This window comes from Mugil cephalus, chromosome 8 (genome assembly GCF_022458985.1).
Source record: "Mugil cephalus isolate CIBA_MC_2020 chromosome 8, CIBA_Mcephalus_1.1, whole genome shotgun sequence".
NCBI lineage: Eukaryota > Metazoa > Chordata > Actinopteri > Mugiliformes > Mugilidae > Mugil > Mugil cephalus.
Window position 1 is genome coordinate 8,293,743 of NC_061777.1, and position 20,656 is coordinate 8,314,398.

General features: G+C 41.4%; 1 protein-coding gene across 4 annotated transcripts in view; it reads left to right on the top strand.

Moving 5' to 3' along the window:
• rasgrf2b (Ras protein-specific guanine nucleotide-releasing factor 2b) overlaps positions 1-20,359 on the top strand; it is a 38,180-nt gene extending 17,821 nt beyond the window's left edge. For 2 of the 4 annotated variants that reach the window (XM_047592493.1, XM_047592496.1), the window contains exons 6-29: positions 629-745; positions 883-962; positions 1,767-1,960; positions 2,081-2,190; positions 2,280-2,398; positions 3,479-3,639; positions 3,745-3,811; positions 4,206-4,342; positions 4,770-4,852; positions 5,200-5,448; positions 7,406-7,498; positions 9,173-9,663; positions 11,008-11,133; positions 12,031-12,120; positions 12,758-12,864; positions 15,215-15,327; positions 15,534-15,594; positions 16,159-16,262; positions 16,577-16,661; positions 16,756-16,953; positions 17,316-17,395; positions 17,483-17,600; positions 17,699-17,767; positions 18,232-20,359. In XM_047592493.1, the coding sequence (XP_047448449.1) occupies positions 629-745; positions 883-962; positions 1,767-1,960; positions 2,081-2,190; positions 2,280-2,398; positions 3,479-3,639; positions 3,745-3,811; positions 4,206-4,342; positions 4,770-4,852; positions 5,200-5,448; positions 7,406-7,498; positions 9,173-9,663; positions 11,008-11,133; positions 12,031-12,120; positions 12,758-12,864; positions 15,215-15,327; positions 15,534-15,594; positions 16,159-16,262; positions 16,577-16,661; positions 16,756-16,953; positions 17,316-17,395; positions 17,483-17,600; positions 17,699-17,767; positions 18,232-18,324 (3,145 nt within the window). In that variant the 3' untranslated portion in view covers positions 18,325-20,359. The remainder of the gene's footprint in view (positions 1-628; positions 746-882; positions 963-1,766; positions 1,961-2,080; positions 2,191-2,279; positions 2,399-3,478; positions 3,640-3,744; positions 3,812-4,205; positions 4,343-4,769; positions 4,853-5,199; positions 5,449-7,405; positions 7,499-9,172; positions 9,664-11,007; positions 11,134-12,030; positions 12,121-12,757; positions 12,865-15,214; positions 15,328-15,533; positions 15,595-16,158; positions 16,263-16,576; positions 16,662-16,755; positions 16,954-17,315; positions 17,396-17,482; positions 17,601-17,698; positions 17,768-18,231) is intronic. The other 2 variants (XM_047592494.1, XM_047592495.1) reach the window with 2 other exon arrangements.
• The last annotated feature ends 297 nt before the right edge of the window (positions 20,360-20,656 follow it).

Sequence of the window (20,656 nt, forward strand, 5' to 3'; positions counted from 1 at the left end):
CTGGTTTTTAGAAGACATGAAATATCTGTATACGGAAGACCAGGGCTGATTTGTCACGATTAAAAATGGCTGCTCATTTTCTCTGTCCTGCTCATGCAAAGGGTCACAGCATTTGTTTAGATTATTGTAACTAAATTAACTTTTTTGCTATGCGTTTATAATTTCTCGTCTGTTTTTATTTGGGATTAGTAGGACCTACGATATATAAAAACTAAGCATCATCTTTGAACTGGAAGTAGTAGTTATGTCCTCATATGTGGACACTGGGTTAACGTCCTCAAATGAGTACTTAAAAATTAGCAAGCTCGTTGCTATTGATAAAATGAATTAAATTTGTGCGTCACATCAAACTAGAAACGTTAATAAGGATAGATAAGATTCGTACCTCGTCTGTTGAATGAATCCGATGAAATGTACACTATCATGTTTTTACAGAACTAGTGTAGTGAACCTTTGCTACCACTAGAGGGCAGACTAAAACGTCCACAAATGAGGACAATGGGTTTAAATGAAGCAGAATAAGCTGCAATAAAACCTAAAACTTAAAGTCCCAGGGGCTTAATGAAGCATACTTGCGCAAATATGTGCCAGTTTAAGTAATGCATATTGTGTGTTTGTGTGATGACAGGTACGTCCACCAGCTCTACATCCTGGTCAACTTTTTCCTCAGACCTCTGAGGATGGCCGCCAGCTCCAAGAAACCCCCCATCAGCCACGACGATGTGAGCAGCATCTTCCTCAACAGGTGTGTGTGCATTTGGGATCAACCAACATATTTTGTCCATCTTTGCTTTTAAATCAGTCTCGGAGGTGTTAATTATGCAGGAGGCTCGGGCGGAGACAGATAAACAGCAGCAATAAAACCTTCTCTTTACTCTTCAGTGAGACCATCATGTTCCTGCATGAGATTTTCCATCAAGGCTTGAAGGCGAGGATAGCCAACTGGCCAACTCTGGTGCTGGGTAAGCTGTGACTTGACCACACACAGTGACAAAACACACAAATATGCACTGCACTCACACTATCTGCAGCCACTCAGTCACATCAAGGTCAGGTTTTCACTGATTGTCAGCATCCAGTTTGCCTCATTCAGACGTCAGTCTTGACGTCTTACTGCCGCATTCACAAGCACACGCACATTTCCCTATCTCAGTCTCCAACAAGCGTGCTCATTGTCATGACAGACAATGAGCACCCTGAGCAGAAGGCACCCACCATTTCCTTTCCTAAAACAAAAGGCTCCTCAACAGATAAGCATCACCTAGGAGACAGACTGCTGAAAGACTTGGCAGCAAATTACTTGTGACAAATTCAAAAAGAGAACGGTTAAACATCATACTTATCTGACACCAACACCTAATGTAGCTTTTAAACCCTATGCTTTATACGACACAATTTCTATAGTAATAGTACAATTAGATCCTCTGTTTTCTTATTATAGCTATTATTATCATATTTACCTCCAACACATTATGATTTTAATGATGTAAACATCCACGTTATGTGGCATTTGATTTTCTATATTTTTGCTTTAGCCTTTGGATATATATTCAGAAAGTCATGTACATTTAGGCACCGAGAAGATCTTAAAAGAAATCTACTGCTTGTGGTGCAGTGGTGATTTGCACGTGACCTAGAGATGATGATCAAACACGATCGGAGAAGATTTTGGGAAGCAGCCACTCCCAGATTTATTCACCAATTCCTGGTGTGGTCTTGCACTTTTACCATTATACTGTACTATATGTGTGTTTGTTTGTTCCTAGCTGACCTATTTGACATCCTGCTGCCGATGCTAAACATCTACCAGGAGTTTGTGCGTAACCACCAGTACAGCCTGCAGGTTTTGGCCAACTGTAAGCAGAACAGAGACTTTGACAAGCTGCTGAAGCAGTACGAGTCTAACGCCGCCTGTGAGGGAAGGATGCTCGAGACCTTCCTCACGTACCCCATGTTCCAGGTACATCAGTGGCACCATCACACTCTCTCATTCGCAGACAAACCAGAACCCCGAATGCAAATTTTTTCAATGTCTACGTTTATTGTTCTGTTTTATTTTTCATGACTTTTCTCCAACAAGATTCCCCGTTACATCATCACCTTGCATGAACTATTGGCCCACACGCCTCATGAGCACGTGGAGCGCAAGAGTCTTGAATTTGCCAAGTCCAAATTAGAGGAACTGTCCAGGTATTTTTCAGACTCTCGTCCACTTTTATGATGTATATTTACAGTGAAGGCCCGACTAAATTATCTTGTTTGTCTGTGTGTGTGGCCAGAGTCATGCATGATGAGGTGAGTGACACAGAAAACATCCGGAAGAACCTGGCAATAGAGAGGATGATTGTGGAGGGCTGTGACATCCTGCTGGACACCAGCCAGACCTTCGTAAGGCAGGGTGAGTCTTCCTCACTGTTCAGCAAATACACAGCGACAGCCCAGCCCTGGAGGGTCGGTGGACAGTGAGGCCTTTGTGCCTGTCAGCTTGTCATCACCTTGTGTCTTCAAAACAGTTTGGACTCATCAGAGAATGGACATGGGCCTTCTGAGGGTGTCCTGTGGTGTCTGGCAACAGGATGATGTTAGTGATGTTGATGTTAGAGGCTTGTTCCAGTGCATCCCACAGATACTCGATCAGTTTGGGATCTAGTGAATTTGGAGGCGAGATCAACACCTTGTCTTGTTTTTTTTTTAGTTGTTCATAAACCATCTTTGTGTGTGAGCCTGTGTCAGGCTGCATCCTGCTGGGGATGGCTGCTGCCATTGTTGTGATGATGATACATGTCCAAGTAACAGCCACACAAATGCCAGGTCCAGAGGTTTTCCAGCAGAACATTGTTATTGTCACAAGGTGGTCTCCTGTCAGTGGTCATAATGTTGCAGAAAAAAACGTTACCAAATAAAACAAAACTAAATCACCGCTTTATGTTAAATGTGCTGCATCAGTTCTTTTTCATTGTCGTCACTGAACTCACAACCTTAATTCTGTTGAATTGCTGAACGACTATATCTACAACAGTACTCACGACGAATCTGATTCTGAGTCAGGTCCGGTTTTCTGTGTAAAGTCTTCCTTACTGAGCTACTAAGTGGAACATCCGGCAAACTTCTTTACAACTACATGTGCGAACAGCCTTAGATTTTCTTGTTGTAGCTGAGTCACACATCAGCAGGTAAATTCCCAACAGCAGTTTTAACAGTGCATGACTTACTGTCTGTTTTTTTTAATCCACGAAGATTAAAAAAAACAGACAGGAAGTCACACGCAGTTAAAACTGCTTTTGACATTCTTGCCACTAAACTTTTTTGACAATCTTCTACTCGTCGTGCCGGGGGCGCTCATCTGGCGCATGTGTACAAACATGTTACTTTTTGCACACATGTTTGTGACACTGAAAATGGTCTGTAAACACAGCCCTTGGCTTAGTGTTGGATTAATGAAATGTAACGTAATCCCGTGGCCCCTTCTGCTCCACAGGCTCTCTGATCCAGCTGCCATCTGTGGAGCGAGGGAAACTAAGCAAGGTCCGCCTGGGGTCCCTCTCTCTGAAGAAGGAAGGGGAAAGGCAGTGCTTTCTCTTCACCAAACACTTCCTTGTCTGCACTCGCAGCTCTGGGGGCAAACTACACCTTCTCAAGGTGAGAGTACACGTGTAGTGTAACTACTACACCTCATCTTTTGCAGTTCCATAGCAAGTTTCATCCAAAATACCAGCAAGCTATGCATATTTTCTCTTCCTGCAGCAAGGTGGAGTTTTGTCCCTAATTGACTGCACACTTATTGAGGAACCAGACGCCAATGACGAGGAGTGTAAGTTTATCGCATCTATGAAGCATCCATGTTGTCGCCAGCTCTTATCGGCTCATTTAGGCCCTTAACCCCTGTGAGAGGTTAATTGGTTGTCAGATGACGAGTGTCCAAGTACTGACTTCCTTTTAAATATCAGATGCTCACCCCTTTAAATGTCAAGTGTTGAACTTTTCATATTGTGCACCCATTATTTTTCCCCCGCCCAAAGGATTTATTTTACAAGTATGATGAAACAGCTACACGTGAAACATTCAAGTGTTGAGACAGTCTCATGCATGCGCACACTTTCACATTTATACCTAAGTCTCAGGGGTTCATGGAAGAGGGAGATGGCAGGTCTACTTAATTGACCCTGTGTGTATTTGTGTGTGTTTATTGTTCTGTCAAACCGCAGCCAAAGCTGGTGGTCAGGTGTTTGGTCAACTGGACTTTAAGCTGGTGGTGGAGCCATCGGACTCGCCCTCGTTCACTGTGGTGTTACTGGCCCCGTCAAGGCAAGAGAAGGCTGCGTGGACCAGCGATATAAGCCAGGTGATACACAAATCACACACAAATACACACCCAGACAAACACGGAATAACAAGAACCTCGAAATAGCGAGAGCATGTCTCTGCTGGGCATTGAGAAGGCTTAGTGATAAGTAAACACAGACTGTGGTGCGGTTCCCCAGGGCTGAGCTCAGCTCTCTGCCTCAGTACTTTACAAACACAGTAACACCACACAAGCGTGTCACACTGGATTAATTCTCGACAGACAAAAAAAAATACACTGACACTTATAAATGGCTTCTTTTCCGCACGACCAGACTTTGGAAACAATTTCAAATTATTTCTCTGCTTTACTTTCAGATCTGAAGGGCTAAAACCAAATGGAACTGACGTATTTTGCACTGACATGTTTTATGTGGTGGAAATGAATCATACATGAAACCTTTTCCCTCTCTTCTCTGTACCTGTAGTGCATTGATAACATCCGCTGTAATGGCTTGATGACCAGTGTATTTGAGGAGAACTCTAAAGTCACTGTGCCTCACATGATCAAGTAAGCATTTTCATCTCTTCATACCATGCATGCAAAAGTTAATGTCCTACTTCGGTGAAAATATTAAACTTTTATCAGTTTATAGTAAATTGTTACGTATTATGCTTTTTTTTGTTGTTGTTTTAATTCATTCTGTTGCTGAAACTTGCTTGACCGTATCCTCCTATTTTTATCCTCTTACTTTGAAATATTTGGGTTTTGGATTAATTTTCTCTTACTTGGCAGTTTTTTTTTTTTTGCTCAGCTACTTACTTACTTACTCACTTACTTACTTGCTTAGTGGGCCCAGCAGTCACCCATGCCTGGTTATGTGTGTGTGTGTATGTGTGTACGTGTGTATCCATCAGATCCGATGTGCGTCTCCATAAAGATGATGTTGACATTTGCTTCAGCAAGACGCTCAACTCCTGCAAGGTCCCCCAGATCCGTTACGCCAGCGTGGAGCGGCTGCTGGAGAGGCTGACCGACCTGCGCTTCCTCTCCATCGACTTCCTCAACACCTTCCTGCACACATACAGGATCTTCACCATGGCAACGGTGGTCATGGACAAACTGGCTGACATCTACAAGAAGCCCTTCTCTTCCATACCGATCAGGTCTTACCTTTCATTCACACAAATATGCATCTTCTAACACAGGGAAGGGTCGGACGCAGGCAGAGTCCTTTTACATTCGTTGCTACCACTGAGGGGTTGGCACCACTTCTGTTCATGGTTTGGGTAATTTTCTTATTAACACATGCACAGATGTTTATGTTTCGTGTGCAAATACTCGCTCACCCGATGCGCATTTGGTGTCACGTGGGCGTGGGTTCTGAGAGCGTTTTAATAGCATCCCCGTCTTTTAATTTTAATCTGTGAATAAGGCCGTTAGATGTGGTTCTTGTTTGTTGTTTTGCATCTCTGCCCACAAGGTTGAATGCATACTGAGTGAACTGCGTCCAGGCCCGTGTTTGAAGGCCAACAGAACAGATGCTTCAACCTAGTTTTTTGGCACAGCCAGAGATACAGATACCCTGTGACACATCAGGAGTCTCTCTTTCTCTGTTTCTCTACTTCTCTGATGTTCTCTCCTTCGTTAGGTCCCTGGCTGCATCAGAAATGTCTTACTGTCTAAAATATACCTTCATGTACCTCTACACAGGGGCAGGTTTGTAGGTTACGCCTAACTGACCACGGCTTGTGGTCGGCTTCACTGGAAGAGAACAGGTATCCAGAGACCAGAGTTTTGAATTTAGCTTTAGAGTGAGATTTTGGCCTCACTCTAACGATAACATACCACAATTCATAAACAAATGTCCTAAATAGTTCCTAGACTGTAATGAGCTACTATTGAATAATAATAATAATAATAATAATAATAATAATAATAATAATAATAATAATAATAATAATAATAATAATAATAATAATAACAATAACAATAATAATAATAATAATAATAATAATAATAATAACAATATTAATAATAAGAAATGAAGTGACAAAGTTATTCACAGTTCACTGATTTCCACTCAAGGCATTTTTAGGGCTCTCCTATTTCACCTGGCAACAACAAATACTATTTTCTGATTGGGCGCTGACTGAAGCTAAGCAGCCTGCCTTCGCCTCATCTAATCATAGATTATTAATCTACTTTAAAGTCCATGTGCGGTGAGTTTTATCATTTTTCATGCGTGGCATGAAAGCACAAGAACTTATTGAAATGCGTGAGAACTGCATATGATTAAACTTTTTTAGCTAAGATGTGCTCTCTGAGAAGCACTAATGTCAGCACCAAATTGATACAGAAAGTGGTTATAGTACTGAATTTAAAACTTGAATTTTGTGCATGTAGTAAATGAAATAAAATATAGATTTCTTTTTCTCTAAACTATGATGATGTTCCTGTTAAAGGCGCAATCAGGCACCAAAATAGGGTCTGGTATCCAGGAACCAGAGTTGTCTCACCTTATTTATTTCTTCGGAGAGAATGGACAAATTTCTAGAGAGGACATCACTTATTGATTTTTAATGACCTCTTAATTACGTAGGTGTTTTTTTAACTATGCCAATGACGTCAAACTTTACAGGTGATCAAACCAGGACCTCAACAACGAACATGACATTAACATCCTTCAGATGACACTGTTTATTTTCTGACTCTATTATCAGGTTAATACTGAATTCATCAAGTAGGATTAAGATTTTGAACAAATATTTGTTAAATTAAAAACAAACAACATTTATTAACCTCATTCTTGGTTCCTCTTTAATAATTAATGGGTGCTAACATGCAAACATTTTGCACTAATCACTGTTGTGACTACAGCTTGTGCCAGTTTTGCATTAGATATTCTAATGCATCTGGGAGACTGAACATATGCTGCCATTCTCTGCCACCAATGGCACCAACCTTCCTTCTTCCAAGCAATCCATTCATCATACGTCCATCATCTTCCCTCATCTGTACTTGATTTTTTCTTGTTACAGTCCGTCAATCCCAGATCCATTTAATCATTCTTTTTGTGTCATCCATCTCCCTTGTTTCTTCATATCCCCTCCGACTCTACAGGCCGCAGTACCACTCATTTGACCGTCTGTCCATCTCATCTCTTTGTCCTGACTACAGTCTGAAGATCAAGAAGATAGCCATGGATCAGTCCAAGTAAATGTCTCTTCTCTTCTCTTCTCTTCTCTTCTCTTCTCTTCTCTTCTCTTCTCTTCTCTTCTCTTCTCTTCTCTTCTCTTCTCTTCTCTTCTCTTCTCTTCTCTTCTCTTCTCTTCTCTTCTCTTCTCTTCTCTTCTCTTCTCTTGTTTTCTTTGCCTGTTCTTCTCCTCTTTGGTCTGACACTTAACTGATGCATGACTGCCTTTAGTCTGCCTGCAAAGCCAACAGTTTGTTACATTTATACGAATTATAATCGGAAAGGATTGGGAGAAAATTGCAATTTTGAAATCTGCAGCTGATATGTAGCATGCTCTTCACTTCCTTTAGGCGGTATTTTTCTCTTTGTTACCATTTTGATTTCCCTTATTGTTCTTCCCTTTAGTCAGATTTCAGCCTCTTTTAAGCATTATCTACTGCTTGCATCCTCTTTTCCTGCTGCTCGTTTCCAGGTTCTTCAGTGTTCTTCTCTTTCTCTGCTTTTCGAGTCCCTTTCCTCCCATTACCCTCCTTTCATTTCTCTCGCCCCTCTTTCTGTCTCGTATGCAATTTGTTCCTCTAGTTCTTGCTAAATCAGAGACTTGTGTGAATAAATGATGGCTGTGTTTGTCTGTGCATGATTACCCCTCCCTTGATGGAGCTCTCTACGCACGACTCTCCGAGTAGCACTAATGTCATCGCAAAATTGATAACCAAAATGCTCGTTCATTAAAGCTTTTACACTTTCACTGCCTGGTAAATAAGGCGTTTAAATGGGGGCAAATGTAGTCTGCAATTAAAGATTGATGTTTTGTTTTTGTTTTATTTTATAAACTATAATGATGTTCCTGTTTCAGGCACACAATCTGTCACTCAAATCGCGGTTTTCCTTTTACGTTTGATGAACAGTTTCTGCACTTTGTACAAATAGTCTGCCCTGATGGCAGTGCAGCAGAACAGTGAACTTAAAAAAAATTATATTTCCAACTTCCCAAGTCAAAGCAGCATTAGCATTTGAATGAACTGTTAGGATATTTGGCTAAATTTTGCAGTTGAATCAGCAGCGAACATCCAACCGTGACTGAGCAGGTAGTTTAACATTGGAAACAGTTGAATGAAACCAACAATGAGAGCTGCTAGTTTATGATAAGTGCAGAATTAAGTTTATTAGCCATTGTCTTTATACATCCTGTTCACTAAAACCGGGAAACCAGGTCTGCAAAGATATCACATTCTGGCACTGTTCGTCCAATATGGAGGAAAACATCATAAAATGAGCTAACAATCACCGGGATAACCACAAAGATATTGTTTTATATCCAGCTCAGAGAGTACAGACACATCACAATGGGAATTGTGTAACTGTTCTAATACCTTTTGACTGCGCTGTATGTGCCCACTCGTTATAAGTCACTCTGAATAACTGCAATAGCTAAATGTCACAGATTTAGCACTGAAAGGCTCAAGCTCACCTGGTGCTCTGAATATATATTTATATATATTACAGTATATATATATACTGTGTACTGTAGTTGTAATCTGCCTCTGAACCAAATATTGATCTCTAGTAGAAGAGACTTTTTTAATCGGCTACAATTAAAGGCTTCTATTTTATGCCTGTCTCCATTTCTCCAGGCTCCATTTTTTTTTATTGCTTTTTTAATATCCTATCATGTTGCATTTCCCCCCTTTCAGGTCCTTGGAGTTGTTTTTTGCCACCAATCAAAATAATAGAGGTGGCGAGCACATAAATGACAGATCTCCTCGTCTCTGCCGCAAGTTCTCCTCCCCTCCTCCCCTCTCCATCCAGTCGCGCACCTCCTCCCCTGTCCGAACACGAAAGCTCTCCCTCCACTCCCCGATCACTGCCAGGGTCGGGGGCCTCGACCTGACCAGCCCCCTGTCCGGCGGCTCCCCCATCAGCTACAACACGTCCCAGTCTGCGGCCAGTAGCCCCACGTCCGCCCACACCCCACAGACTCCGACGCCCCAGACCCCAACCCCGACTACATCGTCCCCGCCTCCCTCCTCCACCTCTCCACCGCCCAACAACTCCAAGTCACCGCAGGACCAAGCTCCTCCCATACCCACGTCCCCCGACCAGAGTCCCTGCTCATCTGCGGAGGGAGAGGAGGTGCCCAGGATTGACCCCTTCTGTGGTAAACTGCGGCGGAGCATTCGCAGAGGTATGTTATATAGTTTACACACAAACATGTTGCAAAAGCATTTACAGAATGTTAGAGCTAGAAATGTGTGACTATATTATGCACTTAAATAGTTATAATACCAGCTTACACAATGAATTAATCAGTTTTCAGTGTTTTTTCTTTTCTTTTTTTTTTTAGTTTTTCAATCCTTCTGAACCTGATCAAAGTGTTGTATTTAAACCAGGAGTTATTGGGAAACCAACCGCATTGTTAAGACGTTGTCACAAGGGTGCTTTGTTGTATCTGTAACCAAGAGTGATGCTGCAGCGCTCTAGTCCCCGTAGTACACAACTACGTCTTTACAGCAAGGTGAATCGTTTAACCACTGGGGGTACAAAAAAACAAAAACAAAAACAAAGCAAGACTCTCACTCAGGGCGTTTAAGTTCACTGTTAACCCACATCACAAGTCCTTCAGCAAAACCAGACCACACTTCAAAGTTTGTACAAACATGTACTGAGGACCTCCTAAAGGCAGTCTAAGCGAAAAGATCTAAAGATACTTCAGACTCATTTATAAAATAGTTTGGGCTCTGACATACATTTGGATGATCGTGCGATGCTGCAGAATTTCAGCGTGCAAAACCATCCACTTTAACCTTTGCTTCTCCTGAACTATGGTCACCATGTGCCCATGTGCAGTTACATGCCGAGCGCAGGCTGCTCTGCATGTGTATTATCTGTGCCAGAACTTCTACTACTTCTTCTGAAATGAGCTGCAGGTCACTCATCAAAGGACACAGTGTGAAGTGTTCCCTTAGAAGAGCAGAACAAGCGCCTGGTGGGACGTCATTATCTCCTTACATTTGACTGCCGGAGTGAGCTGAGCCGACTTCCCACTACATGCGCTCAGATCTTCTAATAGCGGTGTCAAACAGCCCTTTCAGGGCTGGGGGGAGATGGCGTCAGGGCATCTGCAGTTAGACCCTCATTAGCATGTGCACACACATAGTATGTGTGTGCGAGTGTGCGCTGGTGAAGAGCGTGCAAATGAGTGTGTTCTCGTGTGACAGCTGCTAACTGCTCAGAAGGAGACAAAAGCCCATTAGCACCATCAAGCCGCTCTCGCCTCTTGTGGATATTGTCAGTTTCTTTCGACTCTTAATCAGAATCTTTATGAAATCAGGTTATACAGTAATTAAGGTTTACTTCAACACACAATGTGCAGAGAAGAAACTGAAAGTCTTAATGCTCTACAGTGGTTTTAATGGTCTCTTCATGTGTGCGATGACGGTGTCCTGTCCAGCAGAACGCCAGGAGTAATCACCATGACCTTTCTCATCGTCACTGTTAATCTCGTCCATCTCATCTCGTTCTGTCGCAGCTGTGCTGGAATCGGTCTCACTGGAGAAAATCATTCCGGAGTCTCCACAGGGCAGTGAGGCAGGAGACATGTCTCCGTGTCGCTCTCCTTCTACACCTCGGCACCTCCGCTACAGGCAGCCTGGAGGTAAGACTGTGTGGGACTGTGGGGTCCACACCACCATGACATGGTCGGAGGCCTTTGTTGTGGGCTGTGCTGTTCCCACTGACAGGGAACTGTGGAGATTCAAGAAAGTCTTACCTTTTTGGCATGTTGCACAGCACCTAGTAAAAATTCGAAGGCTTCCTCCTGCCTGACCTTTGACCCTCCCCTCCTCCCCTGACGCATGTGGTGGGAAAGCGAAGGTAGAGACAGAAGAGAACGAGTGAATAACAGTGAATTCTTTCAATTCGATTTGTGTGAGAGGTGATAACTAGTGGGGGCGCGGCAACATTATTGGTCAGACTTTTATCTGAAATATATGAGAATTGAATACTGGTGGATTTTAGTGTGTCATACGCTTATTAGGAGGAATTTTAAGACCACAAAAGAAAGTGTGAAAATGCCAGAAAGGTAAGAATTCGTTTAAATCAATACTCAGACCCTAGCATACATGGGCCCTTTGATAGTTTGTGATGGGGTCATATATATCTAGGGGCAACTTGTGCTGCTTTTTGTTGGAGTGGGCGTAGTTTAAAATGATTATAAAGTTCATAAAAGATGAATATGTAGTCTTCAGTTTCATTTAAAGTATCTCAAATGCTCAAATACCAGGATTCTCAATACAGAAAGATCCCCAATCATCTCTTCTGAAAGAAGACTGAAATAGTGTAATAGACAATTTTATGCCTAGGTAAAGAAATAAGTCACAATGCAGAAATTTATTTCAATCTGTGGCCATTGAATCATGTTCTATTATGTTGAGAGTGCAGTAAAAGCTCTTTTTTTTTTTTTTTTTTTTAAATCCCCTGAGCAATAACAAAAGTACTGTAACAGCCACTGTTACAGCCACTGATGATAATTATCGTATTTGTCCGTCTGCAGTCCAGTCAGGGGAGAACTCACGCTGCTCAGTCTCTCCTGCCTCGGCCTTCGCTATCGCCACAGCCGCAGCCGGACACGGTTCACCACCAGGTACTGAACACAATCATACCCTCACACTCACAACAGTGTGATTGAGTATACTGTAGAGCTTCAACTAAAGAACGGATGTGTTGCTTGAGGTGAATGGAAGTGAAGGAGGAATCAAATCTGAGAGCTAAAAGTGGGCATAGTCATCCAGAACAAAATGCATTTTGAAACAGGTGTTTGATATCGGTGCTTTAAACACTTATAATTATAGACTTTAGGGCTCAAAATGCAGGAGGTATCAATAGGAAACATGTTCACTTTGGTACAGTGTTTTTGTTGGGGTGGGGATTAGGACATAACATGAAAACCTATAACCTATCACAAAACACTGTGTGGCTATGAGTAGTACAGTGGTTTGTGCAGTTTAGTAGAAGAAATAACACCTTTACAGATTATGCATTTAAACTTTTATTATTATAAGCATCAAGCCAGATGTCTGACATACCTACCCAGCAGTGAGATCTCTTTGCAGAAACCCTAGTCTGATTACTTGAAATACTGCAACAGTTTTCATCAGAATTGCTTATTTTGAAAGACAGAGAAAATGACTGAAGGACCCTCACCTCAGTGTGACTCACAAAATTCAGATTTGCTTTTAATGAATGTCTCCTTTTGCCTTTGCCTTTAATTTTGATCCCAGTGTTTACGAACTCTGAAAGAACCTGTGATAAAGAGTTCATCATCCGCCGAGCTGCAACTAACCGAGTTCTCAACGTGCTGCGCCACTGGGTCTCAAAACACTCACAGGTCTGTCCGTGTGTGTGTGTGTTTGTGTTTGTGTTTGTGTTTGTGGGGTCCACTCTCTTGCTCCAGTGATCTGAGGCTGTGGTCTCATTAATGCCGGTGAATGATGCTTTCTCTCTCTGCTCCACTGCTCTCACTTGATCATGTAAACAGCCACATGCACACAAACACACACACACACACACACACACACACACACACACACACACACACACACACACACACACACACACACACACACACACACACACACACCGAATATTGTTGTCTTTTCAAGTGGTCAACCAGCTCAGCCTGCCTGCTCTTCTGCTAAAGAACCAATGTGTAATGAATTGAACATCAAGGTAATTGCACCGGCCCTTCTGGTCTAACTGCATCGATTTGTTTTATGCATTTTCCTCCGATAATATACGAAATACGAAATGCTGTGATGACAGGGAAGCTTTGGTCAGCTTATTAGCACACGTGTACACACCACCCACTCACATTTATCTTTTGGAGGCCAGAGAACTGAAGGAGCTTGTTAGAACTGACCTTTGAACAGGAGTTGAATTGGGATGGGAGTGAAATGGTAAATTGGAGGGAAAGAAAGTCTAAAGACTGTAATGAACTAGGATCATATGGCAGTGACTGATGATTGGTTGGGGCAGGAGATGAGAGATATACACTAATTGAGGGAATGAAGTCACACGCTGTTCACTTTCTTTCTTTAGCTTTATTTATTCAGGGAAGGCCAGTTGAGAGCGAGCTCTATAAAATATAGAGTATAAAATACAGTATAAACATAAAAATAAAGCAAGGAAAAGTCATAGACTGGAAGTACATTCACACTCAGAATGCATGGAATCCATGATAATATGGTGAAGTGATTAAAAGGAATCAAATCATCCAGCAGGAGTTTTGTTTGAGTTGTGACCAAAGATTATTCCATTTGAATGGTGCAAAATATTCAAAGGCAACATTTCCTACATCACTACTAACATTTGGGATATTAAGAGCCAATGGACTGTGAGCACGAGCGGAGTAATTGAATAACTTGTTGTAAAGCTTGTTGGATAAACAGGTACTTTGCGAAGAAAGGCCTCATAATTAAACAATTAATTTACATTATTAGACCATTAGACTAATAATAAAAGAGTAGTTTATAGTAGGCTGTGAAGCAGCTAACTTAAATGTGCTTTCACCACATTTCATTTAAACTCCTTGTGGGATGTCGGTAAATTAAAGCTCCTACATTGTCTTATTTATTGACGGCTCATAAAATTTGACATGATGTAATGTATATATGTAATGTATATACCTATACCTATACCGTCACTCTGCTATTTCCTGAAGTTACATGCAATATTCACAGTTTTATGTTGTTCCTCAGCTACACACAAAAAGAAAGAAAACAAATCAGAATATGCATATTTTTTTCAATATTTTATTGATTTTTCATTAACAAACGAAGAACCAGACAGCAGAGTTTGTATAAAAAATGCTTACATCAAAGCACATTGGGATCATATCATGGCTTCACAGTTTCATTTGTAAAGACGAGAGGCGGAGCCCTTTCTGCAGTAAAAGAACCTGATGACTGGGAAGATAATCAAGAAGGTGTTGCCATATGTTATAGAAGGCATTGTTGTAACCTTTTAAAATTTTTTCCATCGGAAAAACCTTAAATGTGTCTCCGTACCACGGAGGGGTGCCTCTCCTGAATCCACTAAAAATAAAAGAGCAGGAGTTTCCACATTAAAGTGAGCTGTAAAAGAGAGCTACCTCCTAGGTAGACTTAGAAGAAACAATACCGGATCTAATGTAACTGTTTTGTGAAAAATAGAGCTAAGCTCTTTAGCAGCATTTTTTCAGATATTAATGGACACTGTCAGATACAGTGGTAGGATGTTCCAACTTCTTTTTTAAACTTTATACAGAGAGGGGAAATCTCGAGATCCAATTTGTGCAGAAAGTAATGGGTGTGCTGCAGCCTGTGTAAGATCCTATGTTGACTCTCCCTCAGTATTGCATGTAAATACCTTCTTAGCAGATATGAAAGCCTTTAACCATGCCTCTGCATTAAGTTTGACCCCAAAGTCCTTTTCCCAAAGCTCCCTAGTCCCGTCAGCGTTAGCAGAATTGACTAAGATGGATTTTCCTTAAAAAAGAAAAACACATTTATGGGAGTAAAGGAAGTTAAATTAAAATGAAGATGAAAGCTTTCAACATTTTTTTGATTTTTTTTCTTTATATAAAATATGAATTTTCATTTGTTAACTTGATTGAGATCTTTGTTAAGATCAGAATCAGGTTTGGGTTCACTTTAAGGTCCTGAGGGTCATTTCAAGTGTTTCTTTGCGTCTGCGTTCAGGACTTTGAGATGAACGGGGAGCTGAAGATGTCGGTGATCTGCTTGCTGGAGGAGGTGCTCCGAGATCCAGACCTTCTCCCCCAGGAGAGAAAAGCCACTGCCAACATACTGAGGTATAGGATCCACAAAAACATGCAGCCTGTGCGTGGAGCAGTACACGTAATTCACTTCTAAAAGACTGGTGCGGAGTTAAGGTTTAAATAAGACTCGTGTGATTCTCGACCAGATACTCACCGGTCATTGGAAGCTTTAAAATGCATGTTTCTGACATTGAATTGTATTCTCATTCTGTGCTGCACTGTCCTATTCTGTGTCCCAGCGCCCTTTCTCAAGACGAACAGGAAGACGCCCAACTGAGAATAGAGGACATTTTACAGATGGTGAGAAAATGGCAGCGTATAAAGATTAGATTTTCTTATTAACTCTTTATTGTTTTATTGAATCCATTAAGCAGCAATAAGTTCTCGTATTAAAAGAGAAACCTTGCCTTTCGCCGCATAACTAGAACCCCGCTTTATTACAAACTTGCAGAAAATTGCAGCATTTAATTTGAATTTGAATTTTTATGTGGTTATCTGTGAGATGCCGGATGTATTAATAAACTTCAAATACTTCACTGGTTACCCCTGATACGAGTTGCCAGGGATGAGAACAATCGGGAGCCACGGACGCCCCTGCTTAATTATTTTGCCTTAATGATTTCTGGGAGTCGCAAGCAGCCACATATTACCTTTGTAATATGGGAAAAGCTTCGATCAGTCCAGCCCATCCTATCCCGCGGGCAGATTGTGACGGTCTCCGAGGCGCTGTCAGCTGTCGCCAACCATATTCATCACAGTCACCCTGTGACTCTTTTCATTAGATATTTATATCCGCTTGTTATTTGTGTTACGGGGTGAACATATGACTAATGCGGGCATGTTTGCGTGTCTGTGTGTGTTTAGGCTGACTGCCCGAAGGCTGAGTGCTTTGAGTCTCTGTCTGCGATGGAGCTGGCTGAGCAGATCACTCTGCTGGATCATATCGTCTTCAGGAGCATTCCCTACGAGTGAGTCCTCTCACTGCTCTGTGTCACGTTCAAACTCACTTTTATACACAGTCGGTTTGAGAAGGACAGCAAAGGAAGGAAACTGAATTCAGTTTAACTGTAGGCATTTACAATATTTAAAAATTTGGCCTTTGTAAAACATTGTTTTTGTCACATTCATGAGACGCTGCCTTCATCAATCATTGTGCTTAGTTAGTTCAAGACATCCTTATCAATCATTATCTGATTATACCCTTATGTCACAGGCCTTAGCTAATGTAACTGCGCTTTACTCTCATGTGAATGTATCACACGTCTCCGTCTTCCCTCTACAGAGAGTTTCTGGGCCAGGGCTGGATGAAGGTTGATAAGACAGAGAGGACGCCCTACATCATGAAAACTAGTCAACACTTCAATGATGTAACTCCTTCTAACCTCTGTAATCGTCTTTTTCTTCCCCCCGGGCATCCAATGTAAACCCTCCTATATAATGTCTTCCTTTTCATTTTCCAAGATGAGCAACCTGGTGGCGTCACAGATCATGACCCACACCGACGTGGGCTCGAGGGCCAACTCCATTGAGAAGTGGGTTGCTGTGGCGGACATCTGTCGCTGTCTGAACAACTACAACGGCGTACTGGAGATCACGTCGGCGCTCAATCGCAGTGCAATCTACCGCCTGAAGAAGACCTGGGCTAAAATCAGCAAACAGGTGGGATAGTCCTCAGGATTAGGAAGGCTTAGGGGTAAATGCTGTGTATTGTTCCGTCAGAATTAATTTAATTAGATAGTTCAGAGAAAAGACAATGCAGATAGGTCTTAATGTTTAGTATTGACTCTTTGCTTAATTCTCATGAACAGTAAATTGATTAAAGCCATAATCATCTAATCACCAGACGGACTGTCTGTCTGTCTGTTATTCTACTCTGGCCGAGGCTAATTTCATTTAGTGATTTTATTAAGATAATGTTTTATTAAGAGTAAGTGGTCGCAGGTTAATGCAGTCATCTGTCCTGTGTTGTTTGGAGTAACCTTTCTAAATGATTGTAAATGTGTGTTGGGGTTCTATTCTAGACTAAAGCCCTGATGGACAAACTACAGAAGACTGTGTCCTCCGAGGGAAGGTTTAAAAACCTGCGGGAAACACTAAAAAAGTACTTTTTTTTTAAACCAAAAATTAAAAAAAAAAAAAAAAAAAGCTTTGTAAGAATCATGCACAATATTCTTTCACTTCCTTCTAGCTGCAACCCTCCATGTGTTCCATACCTGGGAATGTACCTGACGGACTTGGCCTTTATTGAGGAGGGAACGCCAAATTTTACAGAGGAGGGTCTCGTTAACTTCTCCAAAATGAGGATGGTAACGGCTACCGTTTCATGCAGGCATACAGATCACGAATGAAAAACGAACCGCCCGTGCGTGAACGCTGTATTTAATCACCAGCACTTGTGTTTTAGATTTCCCACATCATACGAGAGATCCGACAGTTCCAGCAGACGCCGTACAGAATAGAGCATCAGCCGAAGGTAATGTTACTTTTTGTCACTTAAGAAGACCGTGAAAGTAACATGACACATCACTGAAATTACATTACAAGATAGATGCTTTATTAATCCCAATGACACATTTACAATAATGGTGAAATAAGTGATTATTAAAATAAATGAAATTGCAATGAAATTAAATTAATTTACAACCAATAATCAAACAGCCATGTGCAAATCTGCAAAAACAAGGAGCTGTACAGGTGCGTGGCTTGATTTAGTTTTTTACTGACGACCAAGAATATTAATAGATTTCTAATAGATAAACAGGTACTTTGATTTCTTAAAATGAGTATATATGGTCGTCTTAAATCAAATATCCACAGCTATGGAATATTAATTTTCCAAACATCCGCTAGATGGACAAATGTGTGAAAAAAAATATAATCATTTTGCTGGAAATTAAAACTTATAATAATGTTCCTCCATTTACGCTCTTGATTCAGGTGACCCAGTACCTGATGGACAAGACTCTGATCATGGATGAGGACACGCTCTATGATCTCTCACTGAAGATTGAGCCTAGGCTGCCTGCATGAGTTACAGCTGTTTGTGGCCCGTGGGAGCCTGCCACACCTGGACCCCACCCCCACCCCCCCCTCAAGGGCAGTGCGCCTACATAATCTCATCAATCCAGAGGGAAAAAATTGGGAGAGAGGTTTTGAGAGAGCGAAATGGAAGCACGTACTGACTGAAGTGAGATTACAGCTGAACAAGCTTGAGAGTTTTGCCAGAGGTTGAGGGAGCGTGTGGAGTGTGAGGAGGATTGGTTGTCTTCAAGGGGAGCAAGAGGAAAAACACGTTGGCTGCATTGCATGAGGGTTTTGAGCAAATGACGCGCCGGTGCTCGTCGTTCCTCAGTCTGGAGTGCGGTGCATGTGGCACTGCACTTCCTCAGACAGCCTGAGAGTGCAGGAAAGGGTGGGAGCATGGATATAACAGAGATGTAGCATATACAGATAGTATGACAGAGTGACGCCTCAGCTCGTGTCTCTGTGCCGTTGTCTGTGTTCTGTTGCCTGTGCATTTACGTGCCAAGAGCCCCCAAACGCTTTCTGTCACGATGGTCACCGCAGAAAAAAACTTGCATGATTTCAACTTGGGATGTAACTGCCTAAATGGCCTTCAACCTGAGCCCTGGCCCTAAGCTTAGCACGCTTCACTCTTACCAGGGTGACCCTCTGCTAAGCCACTATGCATCCTCAGCGGGCTGGGTACTGCAAAACGCCTTTAAGCCTTCAAATAAAACGTGTAACACAAAATTTGGAATATTTTGTTGAATTCAGATTTTTCCTACGATAAATCAGTCTAATGTCAGTCTTCGGCTAAAGACGTCCCAATGTCCATATGAATGATACAAAGTATAACATTTTATCGGTGCCTTCCACTAGCGTAGGTCAATTCTCCCAATTTGCAAGTTTTCTATAAATCTCGCTTATAAATATTAATTAATTTCCTTTAAGGAATGGACCATAGTTCTCTCTTGTTCAACTTCTTTTTCAGAAAATAGGTCACGTGGACTAAAGTGTAGCATGTTAGTGTAAACACAGTAAAGTCATTGCAGCATTTGATCGTCAGCAAATATCTCCCTCTACTGTTTAAACATTGTTATAACCTCTAACCCAAAGCTTTTGCAGCCTTTGTGTGCAGTTTGGTTATTTATTTCAATTATTTTCTATTTTTTTGGCTTGTGCAAACTGTCATCTGTACTAATGTGTGCATTCAGGTTTCTGCGTGTACGTGGAACCTGGCTACAGTTTAGACCGGGACAGTTTTTTCACACTTTGAGATGTAGCTTTGCTTGATTGACAGTTTAATATTTAGTCACCACTCTTTATTTCATCAGATACTGTATTTATGTTATTTTTGTACATAGTAAATTAACACATATCATAGGATTGATAAAGAAAATACTCTTGGATTGCTGTGAATGTGGATTTTATTGGATTTTTTTTCCTTTTTCATCTCTCTAGCGTTCATGTTGAATTCTAGTTTTGCATCCCAGTCTCTTGTATAGAAAAAATAAATAAATAAAGATGCCTTCCGATGGTTAAAAAAATGTAGCATTTAAATGATCGGACTTTGTTTTGCGTGTCACTGATATCATGAATATAGTTGTCCTGCATGCACACAACAGTTGCATGTTGTGCATGTCTGACCAGACGCTCCCCGTACCTTCTTCCTCTTCTTCTCTATATTTATATTGTCTCTATTGCTGTCAGGAAAAATGGAATAAAAACAACGTTTTGTCAGTCCATTCTGGCATGTTTGTCTCTTAGTGTACCTTGCGAAGTCAAGTAAAGCTATGTCAGAACAGCCTGTCGTCATGCAGTGTTGGAGCTTTCCTCACAAAACAAGCCCTTTTGCCCAGATCCATTGGGGGAAGTGTTTTCAGACCTTTTGTGAAAACTTGTCCTTCGCACTTCGTCTGTTTTACACACAGGTTTGGGAGTTTAGGATGCTATGTTTGTATTGTAATATAATTTATTTTTTGTGTGTATTTGTTTGTGTTTTTATTTATTTGTTTGCATTTTTCACTTGTTGGTGCAGGGGAAATAAATTCAACATGCCTTATGTGTGTCGCATTTTCCTTGGGATGCGCAGTAACAGTTTTAAAGGTAAATCTCTCAACTTAAACAGTATTTTTAACAAACAGATTCAACACATCAGGCAGGATACTGGGTCTAAACTTAAATAAATAAAACACCAACATCAGGTTACACAACACTCTGCATACATTTACAAGAGAAGCAATACCGTTGTGAGTCATGATGCTTTTTAATTAGAGCTAGAAATCCTCTTGGAGATCTACTGTTGCTGACATGTTCACACTCAGTTCAGAAGAACAACTGGCTTTGTCACGAAGACAAC